This window comes from Xyrauchen texanus, chromosome 26 (assembly GCF_025860055.1).
Source record: "Xyrauchen texanus isolate HMW12.3.18 chromosome 26, RBS_HiC_50CHRs, whole genome shotgun sequence".
In the NCBI taxonomy this organism is placed as follows: domain Eukaryota; kingdom Metazoa; phylum Chordata; class Actinopteri; order Cypriniformes; family Catostomidae; genus Xyrauchen; species Xyrauchen texanus.
Window position 1 is genome coordinate 36,589,706 of NC_068301.1, and position 15,639 is coordinate 36,605,344.

At 44.1% G+C, this 15,639-nt stretch overlaps 1 protein-coding gene across 1 annotated transcript in view; it reads right to left on the minus strand.

Annotated features, from left to right (window-relative positions):
• LOC127619678 (transcription factor HIVEP3-like) overlaps positions 1 to 11,820 on the minus strand; it is a 43,125-nt gene extending 31,305 nt beyond the window's left edge. The window contains exons 1-3 of the mRNA XM_052092630.1: positions 11,425 to 11,820; positions 869 to 4,681; positions 361 to 500 (exon numbers count right to left, since the gene is read on the minus strand). Of these exons, the coding sequence (XP_051948590.1) occupies positions 361 to 500; positions 869 to 4,681; positions 11,425 to 11,820 (4,349 nt within the window). The remainder of the gene's footprint in view (positions 1 to 360; positions 501 to 868; positions 4,682 to 11,424) is intronic.
• Positions 11,821 to 15,639: the final 3,819 nt, after the last annotated feature.

The following is a 15,639-nucleotide window of genomic DNA, read 5'->3' on the forward strand; positions in this document are numbered from 1 at the left end:
GCTTAGGTTTAAGGCTTTTATTCTGTGTACCATATTTTAAGGAATACAAGTCGTATTTAAAAAAAAAAAGAAATCTAATCATCTAGAAGGTCATGTGAACAGACCAAAGTGACCACACAACCAAACCAAAGACCAAAACACATTCTTACACATAAACAGATAAATGGCTCGTAGTTCTACAACGTAAACGCAATCAAGCTATTAAAGCGTGGCAGAATAGCTTTTTTAAGTTACAATCAAAATGGTAGAAAATTGTAAAGATAAAAAAGAAGAATTTCAATACAATGCTGCCTTGCAAGCAGTGCAACTAAGATATACTGTACATCTACATTCATAGAAGTGTGTAAAAGTGTGACATACCCTCCTTCACAAATCTGTACCCGTGAGGTGCATTTGGAGGTAGACAGTTGATCCTCCTTCTCCTCCATTGATTCCTTTTCTACCTCTGTCAACTCCGCTTGCAGGGCTTTTTTCGGTTCTGTGGGCTGAGTAGCATATACCTACACTCGGGAGAGACACGGGCAAGTTCACCAACCCTACTCCAGGTACCCAGGGAGACAGAGATGGGGAAGTCTCATTCAACATTTTGCAGATAGCATTAAAACTAATTTACTTGGACAGGCCAAATGCAACCCTAAAAAAAATACAAAAAGTTAACTGTGAGCTAATTGAGCTAATTGTCACATTTGTAGGCCTATTACCTTTCATATTACTAAACGTCTTGCATTCCTTATAAAGATACTGAGTTAAGTAAACACACACATTTTTCTTTGGTTATTTGGCCAGCCCCAAATATAATAATATCAATAGCAAGCACATCAGTCAATCAGGCATCACTGACAATTAATGCAATAGATGTTAAATTTACCTCAGTAACATTTGGCTTTGTGAAGTCAGGTATCTCTTGTTTTATATCCAGAGAGGGTGACATGGCCGCCATGGTGTAGATGAGTGGTTCATGTCTTTGTCTGCAGTGCAAGAGGGACAGCATTTCCTTGCTTGTTAGGCCAGGAGGGTAAGGATTTTGAGTGCTTGTAGACCATGAGGAATAAACTGAGTTTTGGTCTTGACTCTGGATGGATGGATTGGGCTTTATATAGTTTAGATAGCACCATCTAAATGTAAGGTTAGTGTTAAGAGTAGCACATGCTGGTTCTTTGTTGTCTGTTGGAAAGATGACACTTTGCTCACACATTCTTCCCTCTTTCTTGCATTCAATCAAATTGTCATAATTTCCCCATTCCTTTCCCCGGTTATTGTCCTCCTCCTCCTCTTTAACTCGTTTCTGTTGTTGTTCAGTCTCTGGACTGAGCTCCTCATTGTTTGTTGGGGACAGCACATGTTTGTTCACCCCAGCATTTGCAGATTTGGATACATCACACATTGATTGCAGGTCTATGGTTTCATACTTGGAAACCACTGCAACTGAACTGACACCAGAGGAGCCAGGTTCTTGAGGCCTCACACCAAATATTTGTGAAACTGTGGTATAAATGGAGCCAGCATGGGGGAGGAGGTGTGAATTAAGACGTACTGGAATTATCGGGACTGGTAAAGGCCTTAGCCGCTCTGGTCTTGAAGTGACATCGAAATCTAGATGCTGATGATGGCGATGAGTGAGGTATGGTTGGCTGAGCCTTGTAGAAGAATTCTCAATGTCTTTTTGCATAGGAATCTCAAGCTTAAGTCCTGTTGACACTGGAGAATAATGAGCTCTGGCAGCACCTGATGGATAAAGCGTACTTCCCACTGTTGTGTGCTGTTCTTTATGAACCAATGAGGTCAATTGCATCACATTATGTGGGGCGTTCTCTGATAAAACATTCAGTGACAGCATGATCTGTTTTTCACCAAATGAGTGCACAGTACTGCTTGAAGACATATAATGGGAAGTGGTTGGACTGTGGCTTTGGGAAATGCCTGGGCTGTGGCTAGGGTATGTACTAGTTCTTTGAGTAGGCGAGATTGGATTTAATACTTTTGAAGGTTGGTCTTCCTCCTCAGGTTCTCTCACCGCAGAATGCCTCATTAGAAGGCATTTCCGCCTTTCTCTCCAACCAGCAGGGGTCCGATCTGGGGACAAGCAACTGTAGTCAAATGACTTACTGCGAGATTCTGTGATAAGGTTAGCAGGTTGAGGAACATGGGGTGCCTGCTCAGATGCAGAACGTCGCATTTCTCTGTGAGAACTTGTGGGAACTGTCAAGGTATGAATGGCCCGTGATCTCCTAGTTGGTATAACATCTGCATCAGCTTTGCAAGACTCCTCAAATGAAGCTGATCGACTGGAGGTGTGAGACATACAACTGTCTTGACTCGGACTACGAGGCAGGGAAAGTGACTCAAAGCTTGAGTCCCCTGAGGACTGGGCAGCTTCTGCAAGACGGAGGCGCTTCTTTTTAGGTGGCAACTTCTCAATTGGAAGCTGGGCCAAAGTTGGACTTCTTTGGGGCCATTGAAACTCACTCAAGACTTTTCCAGCATCCTTTATTTTAGGGACAGTTGGAGGGGGTGATACTGCCATGGTGTTTGGATCTTCTGTGACCAGTATTTCTGGCACTTGAACATTGTGCTGGCGTACAAGTTTACGGAAGGTTGGTTTTGTTGTCTGCAACTTTGATTGTAAATGAGGAGAAGAGTGACTGACATCAAGAGAGCCATCATCTGCTCCCGGAGTTTTTAAGGTACTATCATGTTTCTCAAATGAACTAGTATGCTGTATGACTGATATTCCTTTCAAAGCAGCTTCTTGACCATGTTCTTTACTTAATCCAGTGGTCCCTTTCAAAGGCTTTTCACAAGATGTTGTATACCCTTTCAGTGGTGTAAAAGAAACTGATGATAAAGAAGGATCTTCAAGTTCAAGACTTTCTTCTTTTCTTCTTTTTCGAAATGCAAAAGTACCAGGACGAGATGTAAGTGTTTTTTGGGGTTCTTCCACTTGACAGACTGGAATTTCAGTTGGTCGAGAGAGATGAGCCATGCAGCAGTGTTGCTTGTGTGTTTGATATATCTCCCAGTCATTATAATCTATACCACATGCATCACACTCAAATGGTTCTTTTTTCTGGCTGTGATCAGGCACTGTAGAAACAGAGGGATGAAATGGTGAGCTAAAATAGGTTTGCTCTTCCATAGTAATTTCAGCCCCGACAGGCAATTCAATGGCAGTCTGTCGTCTTAGCATACCATGACGCCGATTTTGAATTGGTTGCTGGTCATCAAAGGATTGGCTAAGGCGAAGGCTGCGAGAAGTTTCGGACACATCACTAACACTTGCCTCTGAGGGCATGGAGTGACTTCTTAGAAGAGGGGCAGTGGATGTTGGATCAGCAGGTTGTTGGATACTGACAGAATGGTGCTGAAACTTCTCACAAGGTACACCAAGAGTAATGGAGCCGCTGCTCTTTGAGCTCACATCTATTTCTTTTGAACTATAAAGAAATGGCTCTTTAGAGGAGAATGGTTTCAACTCTGTGCTGCTTCTCCTTGAGAGTGAGAACCTTCTGGGTTTGACACTGTCAATCTTACTGGTGTCTACCACAGCCTCATTGATTGTGATGAGTTTAGTGATGTGGTCAATTACTTGCTTTTTGGGTACAGTGAATGGAATTATTTTCCCTTCTTGCCCAGCAGGATGCACATGTTGTGGATGAGCATTCCTTTGTAAATGGCCAAGGCGACCAAACTTACCAAGGATGACCTCTGCATAGCTTTTGACACTTGTGTTTTGCGGGCTGTCTTGAGTGACTTCTGTGCTCTCAGATCGAGAGAAATAGCCAGACTCTGTGCTTCCTTTGCTACTAAGACCAAATGATGATGATGCATCATCAGATGATCCTACAGGTGTACGTCTTCCTCTGCTAAGTCTCATTGCAAGTCTCTTTTTAACTGCATGAGAGTCATCTAAACCTATTAACTGTCCCTCAGAGCACCTTTCTGCTGTATTTGGCCTTTGATTGGACATCCTTTGTTTTGCTAAGATGTAAGGGGAAGATGGTTGGCTTTCTTCATCTGATTCTGTAACAGGCTCCTCTGAACAACTCATACTTGGTCCCTCCCTGTTTCCAGCCAAACCAGCTTTCACCCTATGAGTGTGGGACTTCCTGTGCTTGTAAAGGTTACTTTTAGTCTTAAAGGAGAAGCCACATGGTGCACAAGGGTAGGGTCTCTCTCCAGTGTGGGATCGAATGTGTTTTTGAAGCACACTGGGTTTAGCACAAGCTCGACCACAGTAGGAGCAAACATATTTTCCTGGCTTTTGAGGTTTACGCTCGCTCTTTTGTTTAGGTGTTCCTTCCACTGCCTCCACCATGGAACAGGATGGTGCACCTGAAGTTCCAGATGGGATTTCACCAGACTGCCTCATATTAGCATCAAGACATTCAGAACTACCAGAGGCCCTTGGTGACTTGACCCCTTCAAGAGTAGTTTTCCTCTGTAACTTGAGACGCTTTCTCTCAATCTTGAGTCGTTTAGGCTGTTGTGAATGGTGCCGCCTCGTTTTGGATGGTGCAGCCTCATTCTGTTCATGAAACTGGGGTACTGACCGTGGCTGGGGGCTTTCCACTGGAGACTCATTATGAGGCTTTTCTATACCTCCAGATTGCTCCCCTGTGGTCAGCTGGCTATGCAAGTCCTCCATAAAATGGGAGAAAGCCAGAGTACTGTATATTCCAGACTTTACGAATCACCAGTAGATTTAGTTGAGTTTTGCAATGTGTTAAATTCCATTCAGCATATACATGGATTGTCCAAATTTGTAACAATTTAAATAGTCAGGACACATTATTGGTTGATGTGAGAAAAACTTTTACAGAGCAATGCTATGAATTTCCACTACAACTTGTAGATTTTTCAATTGTCAATTTTTAAATCTGCCCCCTTCTGTTTATTTCCTTTTATCTGTTTGGAAATCCACATCAATCATATTCACTTTAATGAATGCGCTGCCTGGTTCTAAAGGCCTTGGGTTCAGCATGTGGTTTAAGCTCTGTCTGGTTCTGATACTCTTCCACTTCAGATATTCTGTGAAATAACAGAAATATAATTAATTGGAACTGTCATTTCAATGTGAAGATTTAAAATAGAAAAAAAAACACAGATTCAGTGTAGTGATGCCCAAAAACTAAAACTATATAATTGTATCTTATCTTAGAATACTGACTGGGATTTGTCAAACTCCCTAAAAAGACATATCAAGCAGCAAATTTTGTTAATGCTAATTTACTTTGTATTAAATGTTAATAATGATAAAAGTTAATAATTCAGAGTCATTTGAAATGGCTTATTGAATTTGTTGCTATATCTTGAGAGATCTTAGCTAAACATACTTCTGGGTATTGATTAAATTGTTTGTAAAAAAAAAAAAAAAAAACCTTATGAATAATTTTGTGTGTGTGTGTGTGGGTTGTGTGGGCAGGTTTATGTGGTTTACAAGGACATTTTCAAGTTTTTTGTGAGGCTTAGATTTAGGGTATAGAATCTATAGTTTGTACAGTATAAAAATCATTATGTCTACGGAGATTAATAATGATAGCTGCACCAACATGAGTGTGTGTGTGTGTGTGTGTGTGTGTGTGTGTGTTTGTTCTTAACAAAAACACAATTTATCACAATTTAAGACAGCATCCGTGTTCTTGAAAATAAACCTTTTGACACTGCTTCCACTAGAACACAATAAGGAAATAGGCTGCCCACTCACTGACCAGCTGGTATTGGCACCCACGCTTTGCTTTAGGGGGCGGTTAGGTGTGGATCTGCAGGAGATCCTGCTGGTATATATCCAAATCACTGCCAACTATGCATTCCAGCACAGCTTGTATGGATCCAACTCTTAAGTGTTCACAGATGTCCAATAATGGTGAGAATAGAACATATTGATGGGTGAATTATTTAAGAACACTGAATTTATTCATATTCTATTTAGGGTAGAAAACATGGCATGTTACTTTGGGTAGAAAGCATGAATATATCTTTCAATTACTATTAATTCCCCCCAAAAAACGTCATGATAGATTGTTCTTTGCTATTGGAATTCGAAACAAATCTTTGGGGTGGATTCACTAAACAGTTGCATCATATTTGTGCAGTTTCTCAGTAAAAACCAGTGTCTTTTTCACCAACCATGTGATGCATGTGGTATAGATTACATTTTAAACATGATAATTTACTGCATCTGGGGTTATTAGAAGAAACTGATTGGAATATCTGGCAAAATATAACAGAACTGGTGATATTAGTGAACCTGAAATCATATATTACACTCTTAAATAAAAAATATGGACAATACGTGCACATTATATTTTCCCTCTACAAAATATGTTCTGAAACGAGGGGGCAAATCACAATTTTACATACTTGTGTAGCTACTTTTCTCTTTTTCTTAACCGAAATATATACTGTATATATGTGTGTGTGTGTGTGTGTGTATATATATATATATATATATATATATATATATAAATATATATATATATATATTTCATGGCTATCTAAACACTCGACAGCATGAAATACTTGATAAAAACATGCAATAATTTGAACTTATTATGCACCGTGTAATGTGTTGTAATGAAATTGATCATAAATTCCTGTGCACTCTTAATATAGTACAAGGATGGGCTGATAGCTGACAGCGTATTTGCCTATAGATGTTAATCATGCAGTTCTGTTATTGTTACGTATAGCATAAGGATAAATTAAACTTATTTTATTTCCCATTGTTACTACTAACTTAAAACAGAATGGTCTGAAACAAAAGGTCTGACCTTTCTACAGTTTTCACCGAGATAAGATAAAACTACAACCATGGTTTATAGTCACATTTTGGTGGTCATTGTGTTTTGTTTTGTTCTTTTTATATGTTGGGTTTGGATAAGTAGGTTGGACAGATAGTGTAGGAGGCCTAAAACATGTTGGTTGTCTGGACTTGGATATGAGTCAAGCATTCATTTCTCTAGAACCACCTGTTCTGTACTCCCACTGAAAAACACTGCGACCTTCAATCACACACAGCAGTGGCACATCATAATGACTCATTTTACCACAGCTCTATTACTGTTCCACAGTTATGTACTCGAGCTACACATGAAGTTTCATAACAAAGTTATGACCAATCACATCGCCAGAGTAAGCGAATATAAACAGCTGCTTACATCCATGGTGTGACTGTTCCTCCTGCATCCCTCCACCACCCCAACTCCTCCCATCTATTCATTAATAACTCAGCAAGTCTGGGTGGTCTCGAGCCTCGAGCCATCCTCCAGACACAGCGAGTCAAACACGTTTACACTATCCTCATTGCAGGATTACATTAACTTGCAAACTACTGAAATTATTGCATCTACAAAATAGATTGATCTGTCCTCTAAAGACTGGCTGCTTTCTGAGGTGGACCATATTTACAGCTGTTTTTCTTTATTATGAGTCAGAATTAGAATTTAACTCAAAGCACATGGAGATCTGTTGAGGTAATCTCATAATAAACTCAACCCATGATGGTACCCTCAACCTGGCACTGTGTCAGAAAAAGGACAAATCATGGATAATTTAGTTTAATTTGATTTTAGCTATCAAGGTAACGGTATGTCAAGCATACTGTCATTAAGATGTACCAAATGTTTGCAAGTAACTATAATTTAAAAGTAAACCACTGCTAGGCAAGTTGGACACCTGAGTACTAAAATGAAACATGAGAACATGAAAGCATCCAATATGTGCCAACGAGAATCAGCGAGTTTCACAATGTACGGTCACTGGGCACCAATCCTGCCAAACTCAGATTGTTAGAAACTGGGAATAAAGCTTTGTTCATTCTGTTAAAACCACAAATACACAAAAAAGAAGCATTACAGTGCACTTAACTAAATCTAAAACATGTAGTTTAAATTTGTTTAAGAAAGCTCACCAATATTCCCTCTCTCTCAATAATGGGCACCCAGTGGTGGTTCCTATGGCAACGGCCCTAAACCATGCAATGGCAGATGGAAGCCAAGCTAGGGGGCTAAATTTAACTCCCAGTATCCTCACTGATTACAAAGTGAGCGCCTGACGAGCCCCAGTGCCCAAGGTGCACAGTTCTCCAAAAATCTTTCTAGACAGGTGGTGATGGACATGTAGGGGAAATAATATCTACAAACATTTATTTTTAGATCAAATAAGAAAAAAACATGGAACTTAAACAAATATTAATACATCTAAATAAATGAATATGGGAAGAAAAAGTCATTACATTTTTTAGCTAATTAAAAAAAAAAATTACATGAGAAGGTTGGCATATTATTGAATTTCTTTTCAATGATAAGACCTATTTTATGATGTATTTATTATTATTTTGTTTTGATATTTAATATTTTTATATACATATAAAAAAAACACAAACAAATCATAAAACTTACTTGGTAACCTGATGCTACAAAAAAGTAGGGCTGCACAATTAATCATATTTTAATCATGATCACGATTTCTGACTCTCACAGTTAATTAAGATTCTGCAATATCAGTGAGCTAGCGAGCAGAAATTACAGTCCGGGAAAGTTGCAAATTGAACATCTACGAGAGGGCAGGGTTATCCTCGAACGAACTACACACAGCAGGGAACATGAACAAGGAACGTGAAACTTCAACATCCATGTGCAGTGCAAACAACGACCGACAAGGGAATGGAGGAACAAACAGGGTTTAAATACACAAGGACACAATAAAGACTAAACGAGACACAGGTGAGAACAATGATGAGTGCAGGCAGTGAGGGAGGCCGGGAATTGTGGGAATTGTAGTTTTCTACAAGGACAGTGAGACTCGGGGCGGACAACAAGGAAAACGTGACATGGAATGTGATCGGTGAAGGGTGAAATGGAAAACACAGGGCAGACAACAAGGAATCGTGACAGAATCCCCCCTCAAAGGATCGGATTCCAGACAATCCTAAACAAATGACAGGGCAAACAGACAGTCCAAGGGAGAACAAGGGGCAGACAGACAGTCCAAGGGGGCACAAGGGGCAGACAGACAGTCCAAGGGAGCACAAGGGGCAGACAGACAGTCCAAGGGAGCACAAGGGGCAGACAGGAAGTCCAAGGGGGCCCAGAGGGCAAGACAGGCAGGCCACGGAGGCACAAGGGGCAGACAGGCAGTCCGTGGGGGTATGTAACGGGGACCGGGTCAGGTGGTCTGGGGAGCGTCCACCGAGTAGGGACAGGTTTAGGAGGCCCGGGAGGTGGCCACAGGGCAAGGACCGGTTTAGGTGGCCTGGGAGTGGCCACTGGGGAGGCTGGCGGAGCCGTGTAAGGTGGAGCCAAGGAAGACTTGGGAGGCGACGCCATGGGAGGCGTAGGCAGAGCCGTGGGAGACCCTGGGGGCGGAGCAGCGGTAGGCTGAGCCGTGGCAGACTCAGGAGGTAAGGCCATGGATGGGTCAGGAGGCGGAACCGTGGTGGGCTCTGGAGATGGAGCTGAGGGAGGTTCTGGAGGCTCAGGAGGCGGAGCTGAGGGAGGCTCTGGAGGCTCAGGAGGCAGAGCTGAGGGAGGCTCTAGAGGCTCAGGTGGTGGAGCTGAGGAAGGCTCGGGAGGCGGAGCTGAGGGAGGCTCTGGAGGCTCAGGAGGCGGAGCAGAGGGAGGCTCTAGAGGCTCAGGAGGCGGAGCTGTGGGAGGCTCAGGAGGCGGTGCCAAGGAAGGCGGAGCCGAGGAAGGCTCGGGAGGCGGAGCTGAGGGAGGCTCAGGAGGCGAAGCTGAAGGAGGCTCAGGAGGCAGAGCCGTGGAAGGCTCGGGAGGCCGTGCCAAGGGAGGTGGAGCCGTAGGAAGCTCTAGGGGCGGAGCCGGAGGAGGCTTGGAAGGCGGAGCCGAGGAAGGGGGAGCCGTAGGAAGCTCTAGGGGCGGAGGAGGCTCGGGAGGCGGAGCCGTAGGAGGCTCGAGAGGCGGAGCCGTAGGAGGCTCAAGAGGCGGAGCCAAGGGAGGAGGCGCCGAAGGAGGCTCGAGAGGCGGAGACCTGGAAGGCTCTGGAGTCTCTGGGGGCAGAGCCGTAGGAGGCTCGGGAGATGGAGCCGTAGGAGGCGGAGCCCTGGATGGCTCTGGAGGCAGAGCCCGGGTAGGCTTGAGAGGCTTGAGAGGCTCGAGAGGCGGAGACCTGGAAGGCTCGAGAGGCGGAGCCCTGGAAGGCTCGAAAGGCTCGAGAGGTGGAGCCCTGGGTGGCTCGAGAGACTCGAGAGGCGGAGCCCTGGGTGGCTCGAGAGACTCGAGAGGCGGAGCCCTGGGTGGCTCGAGAGACTCGAGAGGTGGAGCCCTGGGTGGCTCGAGAGACTTGAGAGGCGGAGCCCTGGGTGGATCGGGAGGCAGAGCCCTGGAAGGCTCGGGAGGCCTAAGAGGCGGAGCCCTGGGAGGCTTGAGGGACTTGAGAGGCAGAGCTCTGGAAGGCTTGAGAGGCGGAGCCCTGGGAGGCTCGAGAGACTTGAGAGGCGGAGCCCTGTGAGGCTCAAGAGGCAGAGCCCTGGGAGGCTGGAGAGGCGGAGCCCTGGGTGGCTCGAGAGGCCGAGCCCTGGGTGGCTCGAGAGACTTGAGAGACGGAGCCCTGGGAGGCTCGGGTGGCTCGAGAGGCAGAGCCCTGGGAAGCTCGAGAGGAGGGGCCCTGGGAGGCTCGAGAGGAGGAACCCTGGGAGGCTCGAGAGGAGGAGCCCTGGAAGGCTCGAGAGGAGGAGCCCTGGAAGGCTCGAGAGGAGGAGCCCTGGGAGGCTCGGGAGGCTCCAGAAGAGGAGCCCTGGGAGGCTCGGGAGGCGGAGCCCTGGGAGGCTCGGGAGGCTCGAGAAGAGGAGCCCTGGGAGGCTTGAGAGGAGGAGCCCTGGGAGACTCGAGAGGCGGAGCCCTGGAAGGCTCGGGAGGCTCGAGAGGCGGAGCCGTAGGAGGCTCGGGGGGCGCTGGCTCTTGGACGGACACGGCCACTGGCGCTGGCTCTTGGACAGTCATGGCTACTGGCGCTGGCTCTTGGACGGTCATGGCTACTGGCGCTGGCTCTTGGACAGTCATGGCTACTGGCACTGGCTCTTGGACAGTCATGGCTACTGGCACTGGGATGGTCAAGACCACTGGCGCTGGCTCAGGGACAGTCGAGGCTACAGGCGCTGGCTCAGGGACGGTCGAGGCAACAGGCGCTGGCTCACTGACGTCTGAGGCTACAGGCACTGGCTGGTTGACCGTGGCCGACGTGGGCTCAGGCTCGCTGTCCGTGGTTGATGTGGGCTCAGGCTCGCAGACCGGGGCAGGCGCGGGCTCAGGCTCGCAGACCGTGGCAGGCGCGGGCTCTGGCTCGCAGACCATGGCAGGCGCGGGCTCTGGCTCGCAGACCGTGGCAGGCGCGGGCTCTGGCTCGCAGACCGTGGCAGGCGTGAGCTGGGAAGCGGAAGCCCATCTTCTCTTCCTCCTCTGGGCAGACGAAGTAGACTGTGTGGGTTCTGGGAAAGCGGCTGGCGCGGGGGTTTGCTCGCTGACAGGTGGGGCTGGCGCGACAGAGCGACAGGGATGGCTGAAGAGTCTCCACTGTGGATGGTGAGGTAGGGTCCTCCTCAGCAACGCCCACAGTGAATGGTGAGCCGCACACCAGTAAGGTCGCCTCTACGAAGTCTCGGAGCGTCCAGTCGCGCGTCGCCGGTGGCAACCGCTCCTTTAGCGAACTACTTAGATTGCCGCTGAAGAAGACCACCTGGGCTGAGTCCGGGAAGTCCGAGACGTTCGCCAGCTCAAGGAAGTCGCGAATGTGGTCTTCTACCGGTCGGTCCTCCTGCTTTAAACAGAGCAGCTGATAGTTGGCTCGTTGAACCGCTGGATCCATTGTGGTTGGTTGTTCTGTAATGATGTGAGGAAGAGGCAGACGGGAAGTGCGGATCCAAACGCGGTTCTTTTATTGACAAGGGAAGAAAACAGATACAAACACTGGAACCAAAATAAAGATCCACGAGGGGAAAAATAAACTAAACACGGGATACATACAAAGAGTGAACAGACAGCGAACATCTACGAGAGGGCAGGGTTATCCTCGAACGAACTACACACAGCAGGGAACATGAACAAGGAACGTGAAACTTCAACATCCATGTGCAGTGCAAACAACGACCGACAAGGGAATGGAGGAACAAACAGGGTTTATATACACAAGGACACAATAAAGACTAAACGAGACACAGGTGAGAACAATGATGAGTGCAGGCAGTGAGGGAGGCCGGGAATTGTGGGAATTGTAGTTTTCTACAAGGACAGTGAGACTCGGGGCGGACAACAAGGAAAACGTGACATGGAATGTGATCGGTGAAGGGTGAAACGGAAAACACAGGGCAGACAACAAGGAATCGTGACAGTAGTAAAGAGGGTTGCATATTTTATCAAACGTACCACCCAAACCTAAACCTGGTTTGAGTGAAAAATGCCACCTCCGAATCGCACTCGTCACTGATTATACGAACGCGATTACTTCCTGATTTCAATGCGAGATCCGAACCCGGGTCTCCCAAGCTGAAATACGGAGCCGCATATGTTTAGTAGTATTTGTAAGTCTGGTATGTGCGCTGCACTGATCTGTAGTGTGTTTAACATGCAGCTTATAATGCAGTGTTTCAGCGGTCTCAGATCAGTTCTGTGCTTGATACACACAAAATCCATCTCATGCTCTGATAATGTGTTATACAGTTCAGAGTTCAGATTGTGCCCATCGCTAAAGCGTTGCTAACGTTCGCTGACAGAGTTGTATTTAAAGTGCTCCAAATTTACTTCCATTGCACATTTGCGTAATTCCAAATTTGTTTGGCTATTACAATTTTTTAGTGTAGAGTGGTGGTGGTGTAGTGGTCTAGAGCACACTTTCTGGTAATCAGAAAGTCGCTGGTTCGATCCAAACAGCCCCCACCATTGTGTCCTTGAGCAAGGCACTTAACTCCAGGTTGTTCCGGGGGAATTGTCCCTGTAATAAGTGCACTGTAAGTCGCTTTGGACAAAAGCATCTGCCAAATGCATAAATGTAAAATGTAAATGTAAAGTAACCCCATGCAACCAGAGTTTTGTGTAGCATTTCACCATGTTTAGAAGGTAGAGCACAAAGCTGTTGCCAACTCAATCTAAGCACAGAAGCAACAACACTAGAACCCAGTGATTTCTGTGTTGTGGAATACATGGACGGAATCGTGGAATCCAGTCATAAAAATTTAATTTACTATAAAGCACGGAATGTCAAAAAATGTGTACATATTTGGGATAAAATGAGTGTATAAATGCACAATTAATTAAATTAAAATCATAATATGTCCTAGTGTGATGATTAAAATGCAAAAGGCTGATATGAAATTAAGCAAATATATGATTTGCATGAGCTGCGCTTCAACAGTAAGCAAATGTGTGTGTAGCCACTGTTAAACAGTATATATATATATATATATATATATATATATATATATATATATATTAGGCTGTCGATTTAACGCGTTAATAACGTGCGATTATTTTGACAAAAATTTACGCGTTAAAAAATATAACGCACTTTAATCGCAATGCTTAACTGAGAAATTCCAGCTTGTAGTACCACCTGTTTATATGCGATCTTTAAGGGATTTTAAGATGTGTATTCAACTATATTTAACTCGACACCGTGACCTAAACATTTTATTTTTATGACGCAACACACCCGAGACGCGACACAAGCATGTCTGACGCAGGTCGTATGGTCTTTACCTCATACATATTTAATTACCAACAAGGTTAAGGAGGTGTCCTTTAAACTGTTACACCGTTTTTACCCAGTCAATCTTTATTTAAGAAACATGCTCCCTGAAATAGATCCACTTTGCTCCTTCTGTAATGCTGTAGATGAAAAGTTTGTTTGTTTGTACATACCTCTATTTTAACTAGTTTTTCTTTGCTTTATAAAGACTAACTTAACCTAAACAAGCCCTCATAATAAATCTCCAACTGATTGACAAATTCACTTGTGTAATGGATTGCTGTGAACTGTGTGCCAATGATTGACTTATGATCAATAATATGGTAGTAAACAATACATTGTATTCTAAAGCCGCTTTTTGTATTGTCTTATCAATGATTAACTCTTCTGCTACAAGAATGTAATGCATTTGAATTATCTGAATATTTGTTTTATTTTATATATATATATATATATATATATATATATATATATATATATATATATAATACTTAAAGATAACTATGTATAATTATTTCATCATTATATATTGAATTATTGTTATATGAGGGGCTTTCACAGCAAATATTTGTATATGCGATTAATCGTGATTAATTAATCGGGACACCATGTAATTAATTCGATTAAAAGTTTTAATTGATTAACAGCCCTAATATATATATATATTTATGTGTGTGTGTGTGTGTGTGTGTGTAATTGTTCTATTGTATAAGCTACTATGTCTTGTTAATTTGTGTGTTTTGTTGAATAAAACAAAAACAAACTTAAAAATCAAATGAAATTCAAATGTTTATAGGGCCCTACAACACACACACTTAATTTTGGTCAATAGAAATTATTTACTAGTTTGTAGTTTTAAACTTTGTTCAACAAGAGAGTAGCAGTTTAATCTAATTTTCTTTTCTTATTTATTTTAGAATTAGCATCTAATCAGTGACAACAGTGATTTATTTTCTCCAAAAAAATGCAGCCCTGAGCAAAATAATTCTGATTTTCATTTTAACCATGATCATGCAGCCCTATCAGAGTCAAAAAGGTTATATAGATAAAAAAGAGCATATATTTGCGGTTTCAGAGAAATTCTGAGCTATGACAGAAACATTTTAGAGCAGATTAGAAACTGAGATACAGTAGAGATTGTTCTGTGTGCAGTTATGGCCATGTAATAACTGCACACAGAACAATCTCTACTGAGATACAGTAGAGATTGTTCTGTGTGCAGTTATTACATGGCCATAATAAAATCTCTCCATAAATTTTCATTACATAAAGTATTACTCATTCAGTAAGAGATAAACAATTCATGCAGTCATACTGCCTCCGTTGATGCCCTAGAAACGGTCTTATGCATTCTGGAATAACCAATCTTCTGCCTTCCCTATATGTCCATTCTCTATCTTCCCTAGACCAGATGCTTTTTAAGCAAATCATCAACTCAATCACGGTGACTTCATATACACTGTCCGTGTCCATCTCCCGGATTTAAATTTCCCCTCCTTCCAGAGGCAGAGCCCTGGGCCACCCCCCGGCATCAAGACTCATTCACACGGTAGCAGCGTAGAGGGTGATGTATACTCATGTCGGTCAGTTCATTCATTCGTTCTTGCATGCCTTCTGTACTGGCAGCCATTTAGAATACACACACACAAACACTAAGGGCACCACACAGACTCCCAGACTCATCCTTAGCCAGTAAACACCGTTCAGACATATCTACCTCTTACAATTGAGTGTAACGCAACACAAGCCATTTAGATTAGCTGAGCACCCTTTAAGGCAAGCAGCATTATAATGAATGTTAAAGGCAACCTTCAAGAGCTCGACGTTGGTGGATGTGTGTGAAATCAGGTAATCGAGCAGCTAAGACTAGCAATCATCAATGTGTTTTACCTGTTAGCTGCAGGTCTCCTCTCCAGCCCTGCTGAAACGAGAGAGCAGTCAGGC